This window comes from Oncorhynchus mykiss, chromosome 4 (genome assembly GCF_057628025.1).
Source record: "Oncorhynchus mykiss isolate SJ-2025 chromosome 4, ASM5762802v1, whole genome shotgun sequence".
NCBI lineage: Eukaryota > Metazoa > Chordata > Actinopteri > Salmoniformes > Salmonidae > Oncorhynchus > Oncorhynchus mykiss.
In genome coordinates this window covers 46,895,336-46,921,119 of record NC_143025.1, presented here as the reverse complement: position 1 = coordinate 46,921,119, position 25,784 = coordinate 46,895,336, and the positions used below count along the sequence as shown (strand labels likewise).

Sequence of the window (25,784 nt, the reverse complement as noted above, 5' to 3'; positions counted from 1 at the left end):
GGAAAAAATCTGATATGGTTATTCACTTATTTTATAAAATATTACAAGAATACAAAATAAAGGTTGGATAATATTCACTTTTAGACAAATCCACCCTTAAAACGTCAACAAATTACTTGGGTTAATAAGGAGGAGTTGAGGGTGAAACCTAGTCAGTTGTACATCTGAATGCCTTCAACTGAAATGTGTCTCCCGCATTTAACCCAACCCTTCTGAATCAAAGAGGTGCGAGGGCTGCCTTAATCGACATCCACCGCGCCCAGGGAACAGTGGGTTAACTGCCTTGCTCAGGGGTAGAACAACATATTTGATCCAGCAACCTTTTGGTTACTGGCCCAATGCTCTAACCACTGTGGGTGTGGTAAAAATGAGCAACATGCCCATGTAAATGAGTCACATCCGGTTGAGGGGATGGGCAAATCAGGGAGGGAAAGGAAGACAAGAATGCTTTACTTGGCAATAACTATTAGTATAAAATACTGTATGCTACGAGTTTTCCCTCCCATATCTCCTCATATTCTCAACAGGTTGGCCTTAGTCCTTTGATGGAAATCATACAATACTCTCAAAAGCATTGGCTAAAGTACTAAACCCAAAACAAAAAAATAAATAAAGGGGTTATAAAACATTCCATGTGCCAGGGATCAATACACCCCCCCCCCCCCCCCCCCCCCCCCCCCCCCATATGTTGCAAAAGCAGCTTTATAGGTATACTCCCCTGCCCTAGATATATGTACACTCTGCTGTAAAATTCCTCATTAAACAGATGAATGACTAGACCTTCATACAACTGGGCTCAACGGCCAAATAAGGTAGTAAACGTAATGTAGTACACATAATGTGTGAATACTATAGTTAACTCATTTAAAATCTGGTTTAACCGTATTGTTTCAGTTTCACGAATAAACGGTCAGTGTTAATTAAATAAACATTTTTAGAATGTATCTCATTCTAATAGAGCCTTTGCTGATTCATGAAAAGAGGGAGAAGCATGAGAATTTATACAATGAGGAAACAGTGTCGGTAAGACACGCCTGGTTTTACATATGCATGAGATTTCGAGAAACCCTTCTTGGTTGAGAAACAAAAGTTGCCTTGGAGCGATGAAAAAATAAGTCCGTGAAGACGAGGGAAAAATGAACACATCGCCAAGAAAAACCCTGTAACTTAGACATCACAAACGTTTGTATATAATGCGTCTGCAGAGATATGTAGACGGATCAATCTCGAGATAATGCAAGTTAGGCAAGTGCGTTGAAGTTTGACGGGGTAGTTGATAATCAAGCTCATATTTTTCTTTCTTCTGGAGTCACAAAGTTGGCATCGGTAGCCCAATTTACTTAAGGCGGGTGCGGAAGGCTTTTCACCTGACAAAAATGATGTGAGAGAGGCCGATAAACCGTTAGATTTTAACAATAATACTTGATTTTTTTTTTTTTTTTACCGGGTTATGTAGCGACCTATGAATTTTAGGGGCAGTAATACGAAACTATTGGGGTTAGAGGCGACTTTTGTGGATCGTTTACAACACTGGGCCAGACTAAAACTAAACTTTTCAATGTTAGGAAATAGTATCAAAAAACGAACTATACATTTTATATTTGAGATATTGATAACCTATCGTAGGTAATTCAAGTTAAATATATTGGCGTAATACCGAGGTAAAAGCCCAACTCTGCTACCTCTATGAGCTAACGTTACCTTGATAAAAGTGGTTCGCTCAATCGTGGGAGAAGTGGACTTTCATTTTTCCCCCTCATCTACCCTGCGGATTACTAAATGACACTTAGTCAATAGATCCTATCAGCTAGTCATCAGTTTTATCATTTCGTTTTTAGACAATTGTTGAAAGTATTTTACGAAACGAATCATGTCTGCTGAGGAGGAGAGATTCAAGCTGGTCGTCGTGGGCGGGGGCGGTGTGGGGAAAAGTGCCTTGACCATACAATTCATTCAGGTGAGAGAATCCCCCAACTGTTTGGACATTGTCAACTGTGTGTTGTTTTGTTTGTCTTGAACTTGTCACATCTTCTGATGTGACTAGTATGTTGTGGTGGTCATTGAACTTGTGCATATTAACCCATATAGGCCAACCCACACAGTCTTAACCCATGCTCTCCTATCTTTTTCGCAGTCATACTTTGTATCGGATTATGACCCAACCATCGAGGACTCCTACACCAAAATATGCACAGTGGATGGGAAAGAGACACGATTAGACAGTAAGTCATACTGTGAGTTTACTGACGTTCTTTGCTCCAAGGGAGGGAAAGGGAGGGAAAGCGTAAACTACTTGAGTCGGTGAGTGAGCAAGGCCAAATCTGTCTGTATGATTCACCAACATCTGCTCTGTTATGACTTGCAGTTGGCAGATGTTGATGCTCTAAGCCAAGGTGTAGTCTTTTCACTATGCCGTAACAAAAGTGTTTCTGTCCGTCTGTGTTCATATTCAAGGAAGATAACAATATGTAAGTGCACTATGGCCTGTTGGCCCCTGTCGAGTCGGTTAACCCTGGGCATTTACGTCTAAAAGGACCCATGAGGACCAACGTGAAGTTCATAGCATGTCAAATGAAAGCGAAGTCTATATTATTATTTTTTTAAATTAAGACATATATATATATATATGTATATGTGTTTTTAACCATTTCCATCCTAAAAATGAGGAATAATCAAAGGCTTCGAATTCTGGTTGTACTGATGGAAAAGGGGTCTTAGACAACATCTACCAGATAATTGTTTTAAGGTATTATAAATACATCAAAACACAATGTTGAAGTAAAGACCCCTGCCAACTAATATGAACACTTATATTTAGTTACAGAGAAATTATTTGCCTTCTGTAGGTTTAAGAAACATTGTCTTGTGCATTCTGTTACCAGAAACACACACATTTAAAATATTTTCTAAGGAGGATAATGAAAGTTCACATAAGTAACAAGCAAAGGTAGACCTCATAATTCGTTATAGGGGTTTTACTGATATCAAGTTTGTTTATGAATTATTAAGTGATTAAAACTTTTAATTCTGTTAGCAAATCCGTAATGGAATTACCGAACAATCAGTAACGGAATTACTGCGATTGAATTGGCTAAAATGGGAAGTCATAGTAGTCACAAACCATTTACATTTGAGTCATTTAGCAGACGCTCTTACCCAGATTGACTTACAGTAGTGAGTGAATACATTTTTGTACTTTTTCCCATACTGGTATCAAACCCACAACCCTGGCATTGCAAGCGCCATGCTCTACACGGAACATTTGGGTCCAATGTGGGTCACCTGCTACTGTCCTCCCTTCAACTGGCATACTGTTATCTTCTGCTCATAACTGTTTTCTTTCTCTTTCTGTCGTCTGGTGGTCAAAACAAGACTGTGAAAACGGTCTCGACAACCGCTCTCTCTTTCTCGCTCTCTTTTTTTCTCGCTCTCTCTTTTTCTCTTTCTTTTTTCTTTCTCTCTTTCTCTCCTTTCTGCCGCTCTCTTCTTTTAATCTCTCTCCAGTTAATGTCACCTCTCCCAACTCTTACTGATACCTACCATGACACCTAACCACCTACCCTCTTTCCATTTACTATAACAAGCATCCTCAACCACTGAGCACCAACCGACAACGGACCTCCATTAATGTTGAAAAGTAATTGAAATTTGGTCAATCCGCCCAATATCTACTGTACTGAACTGTACTCTACTGTGCTGTATTGTAATGTCCAAACTTGAGAAACACAGACATCTATGATTTGTTCAGATTTGGTCTGGTCCAGACCAACCAAAACTGGTCTTCTTTGGAGGCAGAGCTCATTAGAATAATACCCAAATATGCAAAAGAAGGATATTGCATATTTCTAGCTTTTGTGTACTGGTATTGGTCCAGAGGGGTTCCGATCTATGCGGTAGCGAGGAGTGGTGTAAACAGATGACGAGTTGGCTTTGTAAGTTGCAAAAATCAAAACAATATATTTAATGTTCATCGAATTGCACTCGGCCGGTTCAAGAAGTGGAAACAAAATTCAGTGCGTCGCAACGGGATAGTGCGTCTGTATTTCTGTGATGGACCCCGGATCTGTGGATGACAGTTTTTTATTTATTTTTATTTCACCTTTATTTAACCAGGTAGGCAAGTTGAGAACAAGTTCTCATTTACAATTGCGACCTGGCAAAGATAAAGCAAAGCAGTTCGACACATACAACAACAGAGTTACACATGGAGTAAACAAAAACAGTCAATAATACAGTAGAAAAATAAGTCTATATACAATGTGAGCAAGTGCGGTGAGATAAGGGAGGTAAAGGCAAAAAAAGGCCATGGTGGCGAAGTAAATACAATATAGCAAGTAAAACACTGGAATGATTGATTTGCAGTGGAAGAATGTGCAAAGTAGAGAGAAATAATGGGGTGCAAAGGAGCAAAATAAATACAGTAGGGAAAGAGGTAGTTGTTTAGGCTAAATTATAGATGGGCTATGTACAGGTGCAGTAATCTGTGAGCTGCTCTGACAGCTGGTGCTTAAAGCTAGTGAGAGAGATAAGTGTTTCCAGTTTCAGAGATTTTTGTAGTTCGTTCCAGTCATTGGCAGCAGAGAACTGGAAGGAGAGGCGGCCAAAGGGAGAATTGGGTTTGATGATGAATATGTAGCAAGGGCCAGCCAACGAGAGCGTACAGGTCGCAGTGGTGGGTAGTATATGGGGCTTTGGTGAAAAAACGGATGGCACTGTGATAGACTGCATCCAATTTATTGAGTAGGGTATTGGAGGCTATTTTGGAAATTACATCGCCGAAGTCGAGGATTGGTAGGATAGTCAATTTTACAAGGGTGTGTTTGGCAGCATGAGTGAAGGATGCTTTGTTGCGAAATAGGAAGCCAATTCCAGATGTAACTTTGGATTGGAGATGTTTGATGTGAGTCTGGAAGGAGAGTTTACAGTCTAACCAGACACCTAGGTATTTGTAGTTGTCCACATATTCTATGTCAGAGCCGTCCAGAGTAGTGATGTTGGGCAGGTGCAGGCAGCGATCGGTTGAAGAGCATGTATTTAGTTTTACTTATATTCAAGAGCAATTGGAGGCCACGGAAGGAGAGTTGTATGGCATTGAAGCTCGCCTGGAGGGTTGTTAACAGTGTCCAAAGAAGGGCCAGAAGTATACAGAATGGTGTCATCTGCGTAGAGGTGGATCAAAGACTCGCCAGTAGCAAGAGCGACATCATTGATGTATACAGAGAAGAGAGTCAGTCCAAGAATTGAACCCTGTGGCACCCCCATAGAGATTACCAGAGGCCCGGACAACAGACCCTCCGATTTGACACACTGAACTCTATCAGAGAAGTAGTTGGTGAACCAGGCGAGGCAATCATTTGAGAAACCAAGGCTGTCGAGTCTGCCGATGAGGATGTGGTGATTGAGAGAGTCGAAAGCCTTGGCCAGGTCAATGAATACGGCTGCACAGTGTTGTTTCTTATTGATGGTGGTCAAGATATCGTTTAGGTCCTTGAGCGTGACTGAGGTGCACCCTGAAACCAGATTGCATAGCGGAGAAGATATGGTGGGATTCGAAATGGTCGGTAATCTGTTTGTTGACTTGGCTTTCGAAGACCTTAGAAAGGCAGAGTAGGATAGATATACAGTGGGGCAAAAAAGTATTTAGTCAGCCACCAATTGTGCAAGTTCTCCCACTTAAAAAGATGAGAGGCCTGTAATTTTCATTATGGACTTCAACTATGACAGACAAAATGAGAAAAAAAAATCCAGAAAATCACATTGTAGGATTTTTAATGAATTTATTTGCAAATAATGGTGGAAAATAAGTATTTGGTCAATAACAAAAGTTTATCTCAGTACTTTGTTATATACCCTTTGTTGGCAATGACAGAGGTCAAACGTTTTCTGTAAGTCTTCACAAGGTTTTCACACACTGTTGCTGGTATTTTGGCCCATTCCTCCATGCAGATCTCCTCTAGAGCAGTGATGTTTTGGGGCTGTTGCTGGGCAACATGGACTTTCAACTCACTCCAAAGATTTTCTATGGGGTTGAGATCTGGAGGCTGGCTAGGCCACTCCAGGACCTTGAAATGCTTCTTACGAAGCCACTCCTTCGTTGCCTGGGCGGTGTGTTTGGGATCATTGTCATGCTGAAAGACCCAGCCACGTTTCATCTTCAATGCCCTTGCTGATGGAAGGAGGTTTTCACTCAAAATCTCACGATACATGGCCCTTTTGCAGAAAAACAGCCCCAAAGCATGATGTTTCTACCCCCATGCTTCACAGTAGGTATGGTGTTCTTTGGATGCAACTCAGCGTTCTTTGTCCTCCAAACACAACGAGTTGAGTTTTTACCAAAAAGTTATATTTTGGTTTCATCTGACCATATGACATTCTCCCAATCTTCTTCTGGATCATCCAAATGCTCTCTAGCAAACTTCAGACGGGCCTGGACATGTACTGGCTTAAGCAGGGGGACACGTCTGGCACTGCAGGATTTGAGTCCCTGGCGGCGTAGTGTTAGGCTTTGTTACTTTGGTCCCAGCTCTCTGCAGGTAATTCACTAGCCCCCCCCCCCCCCCCCCCGTGTGGTTCTGGGATTTTTGCTCACCGTTCTTGTGATCATTTTGACCCCACGTGGTGAGATCTTGCGTGGAGCCCCAGATCGAGGGAGATTATCAGTGGTCTTGTATGTCTTCCATTTCCTAATAATTGCTCACACAGTTTATTTCTTCAAACCAAGCTGCTTACCTATTGCAGATTCAGTCTTCCCTGCCTGGTGCAGGTCTACAATTTTGTTTCTGGTGTCCTTTGACAGCTCTTTGGTCTTGGCCATAGTGGAGTTTGGAGTGTGACTGTTTGAGGTTGTGGACAGGAGTCTTTTATACTGATAACAAGTTCAAACAGGTGCCATTAATACAGGTAACGAGTGGAGGACAGAGGAGCCTCTTAAAGAAGAAGTTACAGGTCTGTGAGAGCCAGAAATCCTGCTTGTTTGTAGGTGACCAAATACTTATTTTCCACCTTAATTTGCAAATAAATTCATAAAAAATCCTACAATGTGATTTTTCTGGATTTTTTTTTTCATTTTGTCTGTCATAGTTGAAGTGTACCTATGATGAAAATTACAGGCCTCTCATATTTTTAAGTGGAAGAACATGCACAATTGGTGGCTGACTAAATACTTTTTTGCCCCACTGTAGGTCTGTAGCAGTTTGGGTCAAGAGTGTCCCACCCTTTGAAGAGGGGGATGACCGCAGCTGCTTTCCAATCTTTGGGAATCTCAGACGACACAAGAGATTGAACAGGCTAGTAATAGGGGTGGCAACAATTTCGGCAGATAATTTTAGAAAGGAAGGGTCCAGATTGTCTAGCCCGGCTGATTTGTAGGGGTCCAGATTTTGCAGCTCTTTCAAGTTAGAGTTGCAAGCACAATAACCATCTACATACCCTCCTGTTATTCTCTTTTTTTCTCGCCATCCAGGTGAGTGCGCATTATCAGTCACGAGGGGGAATTTTATTCCCAGCAGATAATATCTGAGGTAGTTGAGTAACAATTTTATAGCCAGCCCCTCTCGGTCAACCGTGGCATGTTTTATTTCCCTCCCTGAGAGCTTACTGCTGATGTAGGCTATGGGGTGTTCGACCTTTCCCACTCCCTGGGAGAGGACCGCTCCGATACCGACGATGAACTTCTCAGATTGAGTTCAGTGTGTCACGTCGGAGGGTCTGTTGTCCGGACCACAGAGTCTGACTCTTCTCTGTATATACAGTGCCTTGCGAAAGTATTCGGCCCCCTTGAACTTTGCAACCTTTTGCCACATTTCAGGCTTCAAACATAAAGATATAAAACTGTATTTTTTTGTGAAGAATCAACAACAAGTGGGACACAATCATGAAGTGGAACGACATTTATTGGATATTTCAAACTTTTTTAACAAATCAAAAACTAAAAATTGGGCGTGCAAAATTATTCAGCCCCTTTACTTTCAGTGCAGCAAACTCTCTCCAGAAGTTCAGTGAGGATCTCTGAATGATCCAATGTTGACCTAAATGACTAATGATGATAAATACAATCCACCTGTGTGTAATCAAGTCTCCGTATAAATGCACCTGCACTGTGATAGTCTCAGAGGTCCGTTAAAAGCGCAGAGAGCATCATGAAGAACAAGGAACACACCAGGCAGGTCCGAGATACTGTTGTGAAGAAGTTTAAAGTCGGATTTGGATACAAAAAGATTTCCCAAGCTTTAAACATCCCAAGGAGCACTGTGCAAGCGATAATATTGAAATGGAAGGAGTATCAGACCACTGCAAATCTACCAAGACCTGGCCGTCCCTCTAAACTTTCAGCTCATACAAGGAGAAGACTGATCAGAGATGCAGCCAAGAGGCCCATGATCACTCTGGATGAACTGCAGAGATCTACAGCTGAGGTGGGAGACTCTGTCCATAGGACAACAATCAGTCGTATATTGCACAAATCTGGCCTTTATGGAAGAGTGGCAAGAAGAAAGCCATTTCTTAAAGATATCCATAAAAAGTGTTGTTTAAAGTTTGCCACAAGCCACCTGGGAGACACACCAAACATGTGGAAGAAGATGCTCTGGTCAGATGAAACCAAAATTGAACTTTTTGGCAACAATGCAAAACGTTATGTTTGGCGTAAAAGCAACACAGCTGAACACACCATCCCCACTGTCAAACATGGTGGTGGCAGCATCATGGTTTGGGCCTACTTTTCTTCAGCAGGGACAGGGAAGATGGTTAAAATTGATGGGAAGATGGATGGAGCCAAATACAGGACCATTCTGGAAAAAAACCTGATGGAGTCTGCAAAAGACCTGAGACTGGGACGGAGATTTGTCTTCCAACAAGACAATGATCCAAAACATAAAGCAAAATCTACAATGGAATGGTTCAAAAATAAACATATCCAGGTGTTAGAATGGCCAAGTCAAAGTCCAGACCTGAATCCAATCGAGAATCTGTGGAAAGAACTGAAAACTGCTGTTCACAAATGCTCTCCATCCAACCTCACTGAGCTCGAGCTGTTTTGCAAGGAGGAATGGGAAAAAATGTCAGTCTCTCGATGTGCAAAACTGATAGAGACATACCCCAAGCGACTTACAGCTGTAATCGCAGCAAAAGGTGGCGCTACAAAGTATTAACTTAAGGGGGCTGAATAATTTTGCACGCCCAATTTTTCAGTTTTTGATTTGTTAAAAAAGTTTGAAATATCCAATAAATGTCGTTCCACTTCATGATTGTGTCCCACTTGTTGTTGATTCTTCACAAAAAAATACAGTTTTATATCTTTGTTTGAAGCCTGAAATGTGGCTTCAAACATGAAGTTCAAGGGGGCCGAATACTTTCGCAAGGCACTGTATCAATGATGTTGCTCTTGCTGCGGGTGATTATTTGATCCACCTCTATGCAGACGACACCATTCTGTATACATCTGGCCCTTCTTTGGACACTGTTAACAAACCTCCAAACAAGATTCAACACCATACAACACTCCTTCCATGGCCTCCAACTGCTCTTAAATGCTAGTAAAACTAAATACATGCTCTTCAACCGATAGCTGCCCGCCCGACTAGCATCACTACTCTGGACGGTTCTGACATAGAATATGTGGACAACTATAAATACCTAGGTGTCTGGCTAGACTGTAAACTCTCCTTCCAGACTCACATTAAGAATTTTCAATCCAAAGTTCAATCTAGAATCGGCTTCCTATTTTGCAACAAAGCCTCCTTCACTCATGCTGCCAAACTTACCCTCGTAAAACGGATTATCCTACCGATCCTTGACTTCAGCGATGTCATTTACAAAATAGCTTCCAACACTACTCAGACTACATCCAATTTGCTATCACAGTGCTATCCGTTTTGTTACCAAAACCCCATATACTACCCACCACTGCGACCTGTATCCTCTCGTTGGCTGGTCCTCGCTACATATTCATCATCAAACCCACTGGCTCCAGGTCATCTATAAGTCTTTGCTAGGTATAGCTCCACCTTATCTCAGCTCACTGGTCACCATAACAACGGCCACCCGTAGCACGCGCTCCAGCAGGTATATTTAACTGGTCATCACCAAAGCCAACACCTCGTTTGTCCGCCTTTCCTTCCAGTTCTCTGCTGCCAATGACTGGAACGAATTGCAAAAATCATTGAAGTTGGAGACTTATATCTCCCTCGTTAATGTTGTGTCAACTGTCAGAGCAGCTTACCGATCGCTGCAGCTGTACACATCCCATCTGTAAATAGCCCATCCAACCAACTACCTTCCTCATCCCCGTTTTTGTCTTTCTACTCTTTTGCACACCAGTATTTTTACTTGCACATATATCACTCCAGTGTAAATTGCTAAATTGTAATTACTTCGCAAATATATATATTTTTTTTAAGTCCCTGTCAAAGTCTGGTGCTCTTAGTACTGGTTTTGCGCACAGAGCTTTCTAGAAGTTAAAGGAAGCCATCTTTGCTACTTGAGTCCATCTCACATGTGTGGGGAGGTCTTTCTTGGTCAGGTCGGACAATGAAGCGGCTATAGAGACATCATTTGGTATAAAGCACCAGTAGTAACTTGTGAGCCCTAAAAAGGATCACACCTGATTTTTATGCCTTGGCCACTCTTGGATAGCCTCCAAGATATCACCGTTACGTCTGGCTTCGGAACGAGAACTAACAGACTTGACCATGCACTGAGACGCTTCTAACTCCCCAACCCAGCATCTCTCTGACTATTTCTTTGTCCCGCAGCATGGATTCTGTAAGGCCTTAAGTTCACTATTTTGCCTGGCTCTGTGTATATATGATGCTGGATGAGATTTATATTCCCTTTGAGGGAAGAGAATACCTCCTGGCGTCGGACCACTAGGGCATGTAGGTCCTGCTCTTGCTGGTGTGTCAGTGACTTCACGACCTGCACCTCTAGTTGGGGTTGATCTTGTTGGACTGCGGGTTGGGAGCAGAACCTAATATCTTAATTTCTCTCATGGTACTCCTTCATAAGGTTGATGTGGTATAGCTGTTCAGGTTTTCTCCTACCTGGCTGCCTAACTCTGTAGTTTACAGGGGATACTCGCCATTACTTCCATTGCGCTAAGATCCAATGTACCTTATCTCCTACATAAGTCCAGGATCCCTCGGCACGGCCTCCCATTTAACAGTTAAAACAGGGAGAAGTCCATTGGCAACTGGGGTATCTCCCTAAGAGCAAACAATAAGTGAAGTAATACCATGTCCCAGTTCCTCCTGTCCCATTCCACAACTACCTTTTATCATCGACTTTACAGTTTTATTCAAGCGTTCTCATGAACCATCTGAGGATGAAATATGCTTGAGTGTATCTGTTTAACCTGTTACAAGGCACACAAATCTTTCATTATGCGGGACATAAACGGGGTCCCTGCCGACTCGGGAGAATACCTGAAACAACTCTTTAGCAATACCTTTTAGTGGACATATTACGCAGTGGTATGGCTTTGGCGTAGCATGTGGAAAAATCAATTACCACCGGTATACAGTGGCTTGCGAAAGTATTCACCCCCCTTGGCATTTTTCCTATTTTGTTGCCTTACAACCTGGAATTAAATTAGATTTTTGGGTGGTTTGCATCATTTTATTTACACAAAATGCCTACCACTTTGAAGATGCAGAAAAATATTTTTTATTGTGTAACAAACAAGAAATAAGACCAAAAACAATTTGAAAACTTGAATGTACATAACTATTCCCCCCCCCCCCACCTTTTGCAACAATTACAGCTGCAAGTCTCTTGGGGTATGTCTCTATAAGCTTGGCACATCTAGCCACTGGGATTTTTTGCCCATTCTTCAAGTTGGGTGGGTTCCAATGGTGTACAGCAATCTTTGTCATACCACAGATTCTCAATTGGATTGAGGTCTGGGCTTTGACTAGGCCATTCCAAGACATTTAAATGTTTCCCCTTAAACCACTCGAGTGTTGCTTTAGCAGTATGCTTAGGGTCATTGTCCAGCTGGAAGATGAACCTCCGTCCCAGTCTCAAATCTTTGGAAGACAAACAGGTTCTCTCAAGAATTACCCTGTATTTAGCGCCATCCTTCAATTCTGACCAGTTTCCCAGTCCCTGCCGATGGAAAAACATCCCCACAGCATGATGCTGCCACCACCATGCTTCACTGTGGGCATGGTGTTCTCGGAGTGATGAGGTGTTAGGTTTGCGCCAGACTTAGGGTTTTCCTTGATTGCCAGAAAGCTACATTTAGTCTCATCTGACCAGAGTACCATCTTCCATATGTTTGGGGAGTCTCCCACATGCCTTTTGGCGAACACCAAACGTCTTTGCTTGTTTTTTTCTTTAAGCAATGGCTTTTTTCTGGCCACTCTTCCGCAAAGCCCAGCTCTGTGGAGTGTATGGCTTAAAGTGGTCCTGTGGACAGATACTCCAATCTCCGCTGTGGAGCTTTGCAGCTCCTTCAGGGTCATCTTTGGTCTCTTTGTTGCCTCTGATTAATGGCCTCCTTGCCTGGTCCGTGAGTTTTAGCGGGCGGCCCTCTCTTGGCAGGTTTGTTGTGGTGCCATATTCTTTCAATTTAAAATAATGGATTTAATGGTGCTCCGTGGATGTTCAACGTTTCTGATATAGTTTTACAACTCAACCCTGATCTGTACTTCTCCAACTTTGTCCCTGACCTGTTTGGAGAGCTCATTGGTCTTCATGGTGCCCCTTGATTAGGTGTGGTGCCCCTTGCTTAGTGGTGTTGCAGACTCTGGGGCCTTTCAGAACAGGTGTGTATATATAACTGAGATCATGTGACACTTAGATTGCACACAGGTTAATTTTATTTAACTAATTATGTGACTTCTGAAGGTAATTGGTTGCACCAGATCTTATTTAGGGGCTTCATAGCAAAGGGGGTGAATACATATGCACGCACCACTTAAAAATTAAAACTTTTTTTTATTTTTATTTTTTAAATTCTTGGAAACATGTATTTTTTTTCATTTCACTTCAACAATTTTGAATATTTTGTATGTCCATTACATGCAATCTAAATAAATTTAAATTACAGGTTGTAATGCAACAAAATAGGAAAACCACCAAGGGGGGTGGTGGTGCAAGGCACTGTATATTCGTGCTCCCGGGCTGATTTGGGAATAGGACCTACCAGATCCATGGCTATCTATTCAAAGGGTGTTTCAATGATGGGGAGGGGGATGAGTTGGTTTCTGTAATTTGCTGAGGAGGCATTATTTTTGGCACTTGTCACTTGACTTGCAGTACTTCTCTACTATCACTTGTAATGTGGGGCCAGTAGAATCTACTCATGATGTGCTTTTTAGTTTTGTCTACTGCCAAGTGGCCGCTCAACACATGCGCCAGGTACCGTACCATGTCTCTATAGGCCCCTTCTCTTAACCACCAGTACTGTAAGCCCTTTATGCAGTAATAAGGGGGGTTTAATAAGGGGGGATTGACGTTCTCCATGTGCTTCCCATCCATCACCTTCACTCTGTGTTGCGCCGAGACCAGGTCTGGGTCCTGCAGCTGTGTGGTGCTAAACTGTCCTGTCAACTCATCAGATAAATTAACGTCTTGGCTGTCTATTCACACCGGGGCCCGTGCGGGCCCTTGGTCTCTTCCGCTCTCCGTTTTGATACCTAAGCATGTATCCTCCGGTCTTTTCTTGAAACAGCTGCCTGTGCCTCTGATCTTGAATTTCATTTTCTTCCTCCCCTGCTCTTGATCTGGGTGACTTCTCCCTGGAGTGCTAGTGGGGCATATCGGTTACGTGCCTTTTGGGGATGTGTTTTCTCTGAGTGTGCCAGTGACTGCTTTGCATTGCTTACACGCACTGGTGCAGTCTTGGGGCTGCTCTGTTTAATCCGCCACAAACTCTCAAACAAATTAGTCTCTCCCTAGCAGTACTGATAATTGGTTCACCACCCCCACCTTCATAGTGCACTTGCCTCGTGGAGTAACTAACGTAACCTGCACCACTGTGTTGCCATGGATACAGGAGACTGACATCTGTTCCTGACATAAATCTCCCTCCTGTACTAAGTGTGACCGAACTAGGGTAATCTTACATCGCTTCTGCATCCTCTCCTTGGACTTTTAATACCGGGGCTCCCTCCGCGGTCCAACACTGCGGGGATAGATTACATGGATGTGCACCCCTTGAACCGGAGGAAGGCTCAGTGGGCACCAGAAACACCGTCTCTCTCCAACCCCTGGTCAGCCATATTAGTTGATACATTTGGGCTCTTGCTGACTCGTTGCTATCGAAGGTCAACTCGTGGAAACGCTTGGCCTGTGGATTCAGACAGCACCGGGATAAGATTTTGGCTTTTAGTTTCTTAGTTCTCTGCATCTGCAGGATCCAGGTTGAAATACGCAGCCTGTACACACCCAGAAAGTAGGGGGCCAGCATCCCTGCCCACTGCTCTGGGGCCCATAGTTCTCTTACTGCTGACCTCTTGAATGATAGCAGAGATAGGCCTCTATTATTTGAATCACTTACGCAAGCAGTAGTGTAAAGCACTTCTTATGGGCAGGTGGGACGGTAGCTTCCCACCTGGCCAACATCCGGTGAAATTGCAGAGAGCAAAATTCAAACTACAGTGTTATAAATATTTAACTTTCATAAAACCACAAGTGTAATACATCAAAATAAAGCTTAACTTCTTGTTAATCCAGCCGTTGTCAGATTTCAAACACGCTTTACGGCGTTTTAAGCAAACCATGTGATTATCTGAGGACAGCTTCCCGCCTACAAACACATGAAAAACATATTTCAACCAGGCAGGTGCAACACGAAAGTCAGAAATAGTGATATAAAAAATGCCTTACCTTTGATCTTCTTCTGTTGGCACTCCAAACGGTCCCAGTTACATCACAAATTGTATTTTTGTTCAAGAATGTCCTCTTTATATCCATAACTCAGTTTAGCTGGCGCGCTTCAGTCAATAATCCACCCAGTTTCCCTCCATCAAAATGCATACAAAATTAATCCCAAACGTTACTAATAAACTTTTCCAAACAAATCAAACAACATTTATAATCAAACCGTAGGTACCCTAATACGTAAATAAACAATAAAATTTAAGACGGAGAATCGATATTGTCTTTACCGGAGAATAATACCAAAGAACGCACTCTCTTCCACACGCTTGGAAACACTACAGCCAGAATGGGAGCCACCTAGAAAAACTACAATTTCTGGCTCATTCTTCCAAAAACCAGCATGAAACTCTTTCTAAAGACTGTTGACATCTAGTGGAAGCCCTTGGAACTGCAATCTGGGAGGACTTGGCCTTATAATAAAAGTGATAGCCATTGAAAATAATGGTAGGCTGAAAATTTTTTTCTGGGGGGGGGGGGGGGTTGTGGCCTGCCATATCAGTTCTGTTACATTCACAGTCATAAGTTTAACGGTTTTAGAAACTTTAGAGTGTTTTCTATCCAAATCTGGCAGATTCACAAAACATGAATGCCTCGTTTATAAATTATGTCCAACCCTCTGACATAATTTACAAACGAGGCATTCATGTTTAGTGAATCTGCCAGATCAGAGGCAGTAGGGATGACCAAGGGTGTTCTCATGATAAGTGCGTGAATTTGAACATTCCTCCTTTCCTGCTAAGCATTCAAAATGTAACAAGTACTTTTAAAAAAATGTGCTGTCTGGTTTGCTTAAGGAATTTGAAATGATTTATTCTTTCACTTTTTATACTTAAGTATATTTAAAACCAAATACTTTTAGATTTTTAACTCAAGTAGTATTTTACTGGGTGACTTTTACCTTAATAGAAAATGACTCAAGTATCTTTACTTTTACTCAAGTATGACAATTGGGTACTTTTTCCACCACTGCACGCAAGCTCTTCCTCTTTTAAGCTGTTCTTTGTCTTTTGTCTCTGTCCTCTTCTGTCATTTTATCCTCTTTGTTCTATATTTGTCCCCCACACCTCTGGATAGTTCAGGATACATCACCATGAAGAGAATGATATTCATATCCATAATTATATGCATTCCTGTATAGTACAGATCAGGGATGTAAATCCACTTCACCTACTGTTATTCAATGACCAAAATACCTTATTTTAAACTCAAGGTGTCCTGTCATAACTGACACCCCATTCTTTCAGCAGACATCTTTGAATCTTAATTCGGAGCAGATATTTAACCGTTTTTGGAAAACGTGGTCGCATAAACTGATTTTATCATAATTATTTTTTAGAAACTTTGCATCTGCTCAGTTCTATCAGTAAATGTGTTTTTGTGAAATGTTCTATGTAGATTGTGCATAGAGTTGTATGGTTTGAACTTTTAAATCAATGTTTTTTGTTTTGCATACATTTTAAAGTGAAAATCTGAGCTGAAGCGTAATTCCTACTGACACAAAAGGAGGGTGTTGCGCTTGTCAGTGAGCCTTCCTTGCACCCCTCCTGCATTTGTTACTATGTTGCATCTACAGTGCATTCGGAAAGTATTCAGATCACCTGACTTTTTCCACATTTTGTTATTAAAGCCTTGTTCTAAAATAGGGGCAGCATTATGCTGTGGGGATGTTTTTCAGCGGTAGAGACTGGGAGACTAGTCAGGATCGAGGGGAATATGAATGGAGCAAAGTACAGAGATCCTTGATTGAAACCGACTCAGGATTTCTGACTGGGGTATAATGCTTTGTCATTATGGGGTATTGTTTGTAGATTGGTGTGTGTGTGGGGGGGGGGTGGGGGGGGGGGGGGGGGAGTTTAATTTTAGGCTGTACCATAACAAAATGTGGAAAAGGTCAAGGGGTCTGAATACTGTCCGAATGTACTGTATGTCACTGTACATATTTATCCCTGTGTATGTACATCTGAATCTCTGTGTGTGTGTGTGTGTGTGTGTGTCTGTCAGTCTTGGACACAGCAGGTCAAGAGGAGTTTGGGGCAATGAGGGAGCAGTACATGCGCTCAGGAGAAGGCTTCTTGCTGGTGTTCGCTCTGAATGACACTGGCAGGTAAGAATCGTCTGGGTGAATGCATCCACCCAGACAATCTCGAGTCATAGGCAAGCTGTAGATTGGAGATTCAAAACAGTATTCCCAACTACACAACATAGTCCTCAGATCTAAAGCATTTGTCAGGGCTACAGTACTCAAGGTTTCAGGAAGGCAACGTCACTGTATGCAATTAGGGATGCAAATTTTGGTAAATTTAGCTGCCAACTAACTGACCCTCATTAACCAGTCCAACGAAGGGTAAAAAAAAAATTCAGAACATTAAAATGACCAACAGAAAATACTATCAGAGATATGTATATAATGATGAGATGCTTATGTTTCCGCTCTAACAATGGGAGTCGTCCCAAGGCAGGAAAGCAGGCGACAATCTTAGGTCCAAAATAAGCCCATAGAAACACATTGGACAGATTTTGGCGCCTTGCCTCTTCCTCTCTGATACTATGCATGCATATGCATACATGGACCGGACATTTTTCATTAATAGCTTATGGCAAATGGGAGGCTCGCTTTACGAGTTGAGATTGAGAAATAAAAATAGCTCCTTTTTAGTCAATGCTACAAGGTTTTAACACGCGGTTGCATTTAGAATTGTTTGTTGTGCAATGACTGGGCTTACAAAAGCAGGTTTCACTCCAGTAGCCTACAGGCTTTTTGAGGAGCTACTCTCACGCTGTCTGGTAGGCTATTCCTCTCCGCAAACTAGGCTCTCTGTGCTGTGCACATGTGATACATTTGATTTATGACGACTATTGAAAATACACATGCGGCAATTTTAATGTCAAAAATTATGCAAAGTAAAATATAGACCCAGGTTCCCCAAAACTTGCGGCCCGAATCTGGCCTGTGGGTGGTTTTATTTGCCCCCCCTCCCCCACCCCCCAGTTTTCTGAGCAATAAATACATTTGAATATTCATTGTTGGACATAAGACACCAGGAAATCAGCTCCAAGTTAGTTTTTTTTATTTTGGAAATATATTCCCATGCATTATAGAGATGTGATCATATTCAAATAATAATCATTACAAATAATTGATTGGATTTATATTGCACTTTTCTACCAGCTGAGGTACTCAAAGCACTTTTATATAGTCAGGGGAAGACTCCCTTCACACACCTCAGAGATGCACAGCGACCACTACACATCAGGTGGAGAGGTGAGGAGTGATGTATGCGATTAGGACTGAAGGGGATGATTAAGTGGCCATGATGGAATGTGGCCAGGTAGAACATTTTGCCATGACAACGGGGTGAACACCCCTACTCTTACAATAAGCGCCAAGGGATTTTGAATAACCACAGAGTCAGGACACGCGTTTAACGTCCCATCCAAAAGACAGCACCCTACGCAGGGCAATGTTCCCAAATGTAATCAAGGTTTGAAATGATTATTTTAGTCAATGTGTATCTGTTCTTGTCGTACAATTTACAGTCAAACTTTTTTAAATGATGTTCTGTCCCCCCGACCGTCTGTTCAAGAACAATTGGCCAGCGGCTAAATCTAGTTGATGATCCCTGTAGAGACCAATAAGCATGACTAGTCAAATACATTTTTGGCTGCTAACCGATTTAACTGTTAACCGTTAACATCCCTATTTGCGATGCAAATGCAGCACACTCATGATCATTTATTCATTCCTTGAGGTGTTGAGGCATTCAAGCCATGGTCAGTATTACACTTAGTCTATACTGTGTTTTCTGGTTTCGGCCATGCAACACTAATCAAAGAGTGCTACAGTAACTAGGGGAAGTGAGACTTGTTATAGGCGTTCACCTCTCATAAGTGTCGCATTCATGACATGGTGTCATATACAGGCAGCGTAATGAGCTGCTGTAGTAGTTCTCTCTGAATTGAAAGGTGGATGGGTGCAATTGCACCTTAACAGAGTTAATGTGTGCCGTTAGTTTAGATTAGTTGTGAAGCTCCTATGAATTGCAACAAGCCCTTGCCCTCTTATGAGCTGTAGAATGGGTCTTAAAGGTGCACTGCAGAAGTTCTGTCCCCATGCGGCGACGAGTCTAAGTACAAACACAACATTCTAAGAACATATGTAGAGCTTAGCCTAATATAACAATTGTCTGTATTTATTTATGAACTGTACCTTTCCCCCCAGACTTGACTCCTGCCAGGTCACACAGGATGCCTGGCTTGATTTGGCAGGGTTCGATAGATGTCCTTTGTGTCCTGGTAGGACACAGGCTACCCCTCCCACTTCTAGTGTTTGTTGTCATGTTTGAATGTTTGTTGTCACTGTGCTGTCGTCTTTGTACATTTTAAAATAAGAGTATACAATTCAACAAACAAAAAAGAAGTTGGATTTATGCAAATGAATATGCCTCTGTTTTAGGGGGTATGTACACTTGTTGTTTTTTTACAGTAAATTGAATGAATGGATTGCACCTGGACATAAAGCACTTGTGATCAGTTCCTAATGTGTTCTTGTTTCGACCACTTTCCTTCCCTTTTTTCAGTTACAATGAGATCCACAAGTTCCACACCCAGATACTGAGAGTGAAGGACCGGGATGACTTCCCCATGGTGCTGGTGGGGAACAAGGCTGACCTGGACCAGTCGAGAGTGGTACTGGTCTTCATTGTTAAAAGAGATATTCTGCTAGCTTTAATGCCAATTTAGATCCTACAGGTTCAAAGTCTCAGGCCTTGAAAATACGTTTGAGTTGCCAACAGGTGGCGAGTGGCTACAAGTGTTTCTTTGGCTAGATCTAATAGCAACTTCCTAATCTTACACAGTTTAATGGAATGAGGAAATGAAACTCGCCTGGCGAGCAGCTCGCTTTTAACCTGAGTGCATGTACCTCTCTCTCTCTGTACTGCCTGTAGATCTCCAGAGAGGAGGCCCAGGGCTTTGCCAGAGAGAACAGGATCCATTACATGGAGGCCTCGGCTAAGAACCGCTACAACGTAGACGAAGCCTTCCTGGAGGTGGTGCGAGCTATAAGGTAATGTCACAACTTTAACAGCTAGCTGCAAAGTAGGCTGTTTTAAATATTTTATTATGTTGCAGAAAGCTGTAAGGTACTTTATAATAGGTCATCATGTTTATAGCTAGATGATTAGAAGAGTTGGTGACTAGAGGCAAAGTTGAGGGACAGATGTTGTGGTGTCCATTATAGCCTGCTCCTGAGTCGAAGCATCCAATGCTCTTTCCCTCACTCTCTCTCTGTCTCTCTCTCTCTTTCATTCTCTTTTTTTTTAAACACAGAAAGTTTCAGGAGACTGAGAGTCCCCCTCTACCTGCAAACCACACAGGAAAACGGAAGAGCGGTGGCTGCCCCTGCACCCTCCTTTAACTGTCCCCTCCCCTGGCATAGCACTGTTGTCACAGAGACCAAAACCTCCTCACCTCACCACTGATGCAAGTCTTATCTGACTTACCTGGAGGGAAATGGGAAAATTGGGCAAGGGGGGGGGGGGGGGGGGGGGATATACACTTGGAAATGCAAAAAAAAACTGGTGAATGGGGCAGGGATGTGTGTGGGAGAGCTTGCTTACGTCAATGGTGGGCAAAGTGGTGTTACATTTTTATGGTTTCATTCACACATAGAAATTAGCATCTTCAAACTTTTTTTCCCTATACTTTTTGTATTTACGGTTTTGTTATTTCATTATTGAGTAAGGATGTAAAGGGAGGCCTTGAGCTAGATGAGAAGAGAGCAAGAGATGAGTCCACAGCCTGAAGAAAGAGTGAGAGAGGAGGGATGGTATAAGGGGGAGATCTCACAGATACTGTGTTTTAGGTGGCCTCCTACATTGGGTCAACCTGATGTAAGTCACTGGTTTGATGTTGCTGGAAGGAATGGGATCATTTAGAAACTAGAGGGTGCTGTTATTCATACCTACAACAGAAAAGGAAGGGAGCCCAGTTAAACTGACTAGACAAATTTGATTTTTGAAAAACTGCATGGAATCGAGTGAGATAAAGAAGAAGCAGAATGAGAGTGGAAACAAATGTTTGAAACACTGGTATTATTTCACGGTGTAGTATCCATGACCACATAATATATTTTTTGCACAACTTCAACTTATGGACTGGTAGGCAAAAGTAGTTTGACACTAAAGTACTATTGTTTATTTTAAAATGATTGGGTGGAAGTTTAGGCTGTCCAGGTACTTTTTGTCTGTGCATACAGGTGTAGGCCTGCTTTTTAAGTCATTTTTATTGTAATGCTGTTTGCAAATTTTTTGTCACACTGCTTACCAGCCATGTACATCAAGGAGTTCGTTTTTGAACTGTATTAAATGAATGAGTCAAAGCTAATGAAGATCCGTTGAAAAGCTGCAGACAAGGCATCATTCCTATCAACCAAAATAATTGTGGGTCCAACAATGACAACAAATGCAGTGTATTTATAATGTTGGTGTTATGTAAAGTTCAATAGTATACAGGGTTAACTGAATTAACAACAGAGACAGAATGTAATATGGAATTTTCTTAAATTTGCGGTATGGCCTCGTCTCCGGGGATTGCCCCTCAGAGCCAGATGCTGATGACGGGTAGCCCTACACTGGGCAGCTGGCATCGGAAACCAACTCCGCTTCCCATTATTATAACTGGGGGAGGGGATGGTTGTCGACAACTGTTGATGAGAAAGTGCGAGAACATGGGTAAGTTGACATATAAATACATCGTAAGATTGCCCATTGGCTGCGAGAGAGGACGGTGCTAATTATAAGTGTGAGCTCATAAGCTGAACAGCAGGCATGAGGAATGTGCATTATTGTGCCGTGCTTATGGGATATAAGGTAAATAATGAATTACATTCCGGACGTGGCTAATAGGAAAGAAGGCCGCTATGCTGATGACAATACGTTCGTATTCATTCCCACTATGCCCATATAATTATGTTATGCTTCAAGTTAACCAAGCATTCAGACCAGCCTTCCTGATTGAACTTCCGTAAACTACATTTGTCATGAAGTAACTTGTTTGTTTAGAGAGGATGTGTAGCACTAGTCCTGCAAACCTTCATATAGATGTAATTAACAGTTAGCCTACTTTTCCCCTGGGTGATATTTCACACAAAGCAGGATAGCCATCTAAATTTCTGAAAGATTCTGGATATGTTCCATATTTGTGAGTTGATTCAGACTCAATTCTGTGACCCTAAAAATATTTGAGATGTTTTGATGAATAATTTGACATCTCAAAACTGGCAATCTTATTTTATTTGTGAAATAGAACCCTGTTGATGATGTAGGATCAACATTTGTCCCCCATTTGTTCTTTACCTAATTCTAAAATAATGCGTTGACTCTGTGTTTATTACTGTAGTGTAATAAGCCACAACATACAATTGTACTTAAGTCTGTTCTTTGTAATAATTTTTAACAGCAAAGAGCCGTTTGTATTCGTATACTAATGAATCTCAAACTATATATAACTTGCACCCTGTAATCTGCCGGTATCTGCCATGTGTATTTTGTACTGAAATAAACCAAATACTTTTTTTTACACATTACACTTTTTATGTTATTACCTAAATCTAGATATTTTGCTCAGAATGAAATAGGGCAGCTGGTTTATCTGGATAACCCCAACTTTTTTTCTACTTTACTATTTCTCTTCAACAGCATTGGTGAACAATTAGTGATAGGAAAGAAGTAGCAAATCTCAGTTTGGCCGAGGTCAAATTTGATTGAAAAAAATAGAACTTCTGATGAATGCAATGAGAAAAGGAGCATGTAAATGTACAGATAAATAAAAAGGACTGTTTTGAATTGGGATTGTGACAATTCAATGTACTCAAGCATGCACTTATCTGATGTTCATTCCCAAAAATATTATGTATGGTAGGTAGCCTGTGTGGTTATAGCCGGCATGGGTTCGAATCCGTCTCACTGCCCTTTGATTCGCCCTCCCCATCTTTCCAACACTGTTCTATCGCTTCAATAAAATCTCAAAAATATATAAAGTTTAAAAAAATACCTTTAACCCTAGTGTAGTGTTCAGGTCTGTGGAACCCATTTTCAATGTTTACTAAAAGACAAATTATACAATTAATGATTTTTTCAACCTGAGACTCATTGGACTTGGCTCATTTTCTGTGAACATGTAAAAGAACACATTTTCATTGAGTCTGTCATGCACTGCACCCCCCCCCCCCCCCCCCCCCCCCCCCCCCGCACATTTATATTACACATGTGGTGTTTGAGTCCACTGGACCCGAGGGTAATACAAGTGTGTGTGTGTAGGTGAAAACAAGTAATACTTAAACAAGGTTTGCTGTGTGCCTTCACTCTGCCTTGCTCCTTCCTGAGCCTGCTGTTTCAACAGAGCACCAAGAACCTGTCTCCTGCTGTCTTGCACTCTTTACCCTTTTGTAATGTGTAAAACTACACAATGTCTTGTGGGAACCTGAACAATGTTATTACATTACATTATTTTGATACATTGTAAAAAAATTAAGTATTTCCCACACTCTACCCCAACCAGGTGCAAATTGGAGGAGGGACACAACAAATAGCTTTGCATGTGTAGCTCGTTGTCACAATCGATCAGTATGGCAAGAATGATCTCTGCTCAGAGGGCCCTTAAAATTATTTTTGCAGAGAGAGAAGCTAGTGTGGAAGGAGTTTTCCGAAATATGAGGATCATGTTTCTGTCTATTCAGAGTCTGACAGTGAGTTGGAAGGAGAGGATGAGATTGACCCTCAGCCCCCAGTACCAGCCCATCAGCAACCAGCTCATCAGCCTGCAGGAGGAGAAATATGTATGTTAAAAAATTGTGAAATTGAATGGTCTTCTTGGTCAAGGAATGAGCCACCTGCATGGCTGCCAATGTGATAAGGATGCAACCAGGGCCAACGTGGATGGGGGTTACTCATGTGCAGGACACACAGTCTTACTTTGAACTGTTCATTCCAGACACCTTCCAGAAAATCATACTGGACTGCACTAATTTGGAGGGAAAAGTGGATTTTTGGAGAGAGATGGAAGGAGAGGGACCATTTACATGCATACTTTGGGGTTCTTATTCTTGCTGGTGTTTTCAGATCAAATGGGGAATCCCTGTGGGATGCAGAAACTGGCAGATAACTTTTCCGTGCAACAATGTCTCTTGAAGACTTCCACATTATTTCCAGGATTATCCGCTTCGATAACTGAGACACCAGACCAGCTTGGCGGCAGAGAGACAAGCCAGCTGTAATCAGGTCAGTGTGGGACAAGTGGGTGTACCGCCTTCCCCTGTTTTACAACCATGTGCCAAACGTTAGGCAGTACATACCGTCTTAACCCCATACGGGGAGGCCAGGTGGAGGAGCCCCTGAGAAGAACCAAGGGTTGTCCTGGACATGACACAGGCTCTGTGACCACAACTGTGACCACAACATCACATGCAATAACTTTTTTACTTCGCACAATCTGGGACAGGAGCTCCTCAAGAGGAATCTGACGATGGGAGGAACAGTACGCAAAAATAACCCAGAGCTCCCACCTCAGCTCTTGAATACATGGAACAGGCCTATCAATTCCTCTAAGTTTGTGTTCACGGCCGACACTTCCCTAGTGTCCTACTTGCCAAAGAAAGGCAAAAATGTGGTACTCATGAGTACCCTGCATAGGGATGGGAGAATCTATAGCCAGAAACATCAGAAATGTGGGGTTATATCCTTCCTGTTTGGCCCTGTCCGGGGGTGTCCTCAGATAGGGCCACAGTGTCTCCTGACCCCTCCTGTCTCAGCCTCCAGTATTTATGCTGCAGTAGTTTGTGTCGGGGGGCTAGGGTCAGTTTGTTGTATCTGGAGTATTTCTCCTGTCCTATTCGGTGTCCTGTGTGAATTTAAGTGTGCTCTCTCTAATTCTCTCTTTCTCTCTTTCTCTCTCTCGGAGGACCTGAGCCCTAGGACCATGCCTCAGGACTACCTGCCATGATGACTCCTTGCTGTCCCCAGTCCACCTGGCCGTGCTGCTGCTCCAGTTTCAACTGTTCTGCCTTATTATTATTGGACCATGCTGGTCATTTATGAACATTTGAACATCTTGGCCGTGTTCTGTTATAATCTCCACCCGGCACAGCCAGAAGAGGACTGGCCACCCCACATAGCCTGGTTCCTCTCTAGGTTTCTTCCTAGGTTTTGGCCTTTTCTAGGGAGTTTTTCCTAGCCACCGTGCTTATACACCTGCATTGCTTGCTGTTTGGGGTTTTAGGCTGGGTTTCTGTACAGCACTTTGAGATATCAGCTGATGTACGAAGGGCTATATAAATACATTTGAGTGAGTGAGTGATGTTTGTAAAATTCCTGAACTTAAGTGATTTCATCATTCTAGATTGCAGCTGGTAGCAACAAGAAGAAGCGATGCGATGTTTGTCCACCGATGTCTTGATTATAAGTGAGTTTTGTTTACAATTACAAGCAAAGTGATCTGAGGTAAATGTGAGCAGAGGTAAATGGCAAATATTAACCATGTATGCTGTCTATATTGTTTGTAATGGATGTCAACATCTAAGTATTAAGTATTGTTATGTAAATTGTTATGGCTGTATTGATTTAAATACCCAATAATATTGTGGGTCTATCTGACCCGTGAACATTGGGTGAACACAAAAACATGAACATCACAAGGATTAAAAAATATTCTGCATAGAGGTCTACCTGGGGTTGGGGGACTGCCACATGAGGGCAGAACAATACCAAATTCCACTGCCCTAAGGGTTATCTCTTTTCCCATCATACCTATGAATGGATGATAAGACTCCTGTTTCAAATTTAGTTATAGGCGACAAGGGCAACCAAAAAAATTGGAATGGTGACATTTGCGCGATCGGTTTTCTA

The 25,784-nt window shown here is 42.2% G+C and overlaps 1 protein-coding gene across 1 annotated transcript; it reads left to right on the top strand.

The window, feature by feature from the left end:
* Positions 1-759: 759 nt before the first annotated feature.
* On the top strand, positions 760-22,468 carry LOC110521016 (ras-related protein R-Ras). Its single transcript, XM_036968766.2, has 7 exons — positions 760-812; positions 1,839-1,957; positions 2,135-2,222; positions 16,885-16,987; positions 19,461-19,569; positions 19,830-19,948; positions 20,212-22,468. Exons 2-7 carry the CDS (start codon positions 1,871-1,873, stop codon positions 20,297-20,299), a joined length of 594 nt encoding a protein of 197 aa, XP_036824661.1. The 5' UTR covers positions 760-812; positions 1,839-1,870; the 3' UTR covers positions 20,300-22,468.
* The last annotated feature ends 3,316 nt before the right edge of the window (positions 22,469-25,784 follow it).

Bases quoted from the DNA above. Each gene is read 5' to 3' on its own strand.
- LOC110521016 (XM_036968766.2), top strand. From the start codon at position 1,871: ATGTCTGCTGAGGAGGAGAGATTCAAGCTGGTCGTCGTGGGCGGGGGC. The intron at 1,958-2,134 runs GTGAGAGAATCC...TCTTTTTCGCAG, and splicing joins TGACCATACAATTCATTCAG to TCATACTTTGTATCGGATTA. The intron at 16,988-19,460 runs GTAAGAATCGTC...CCCTTTTTTCAG, and splicing joins GCTCTGAATGACACTGGCAG to TTACAATGAGATCCACAAGT.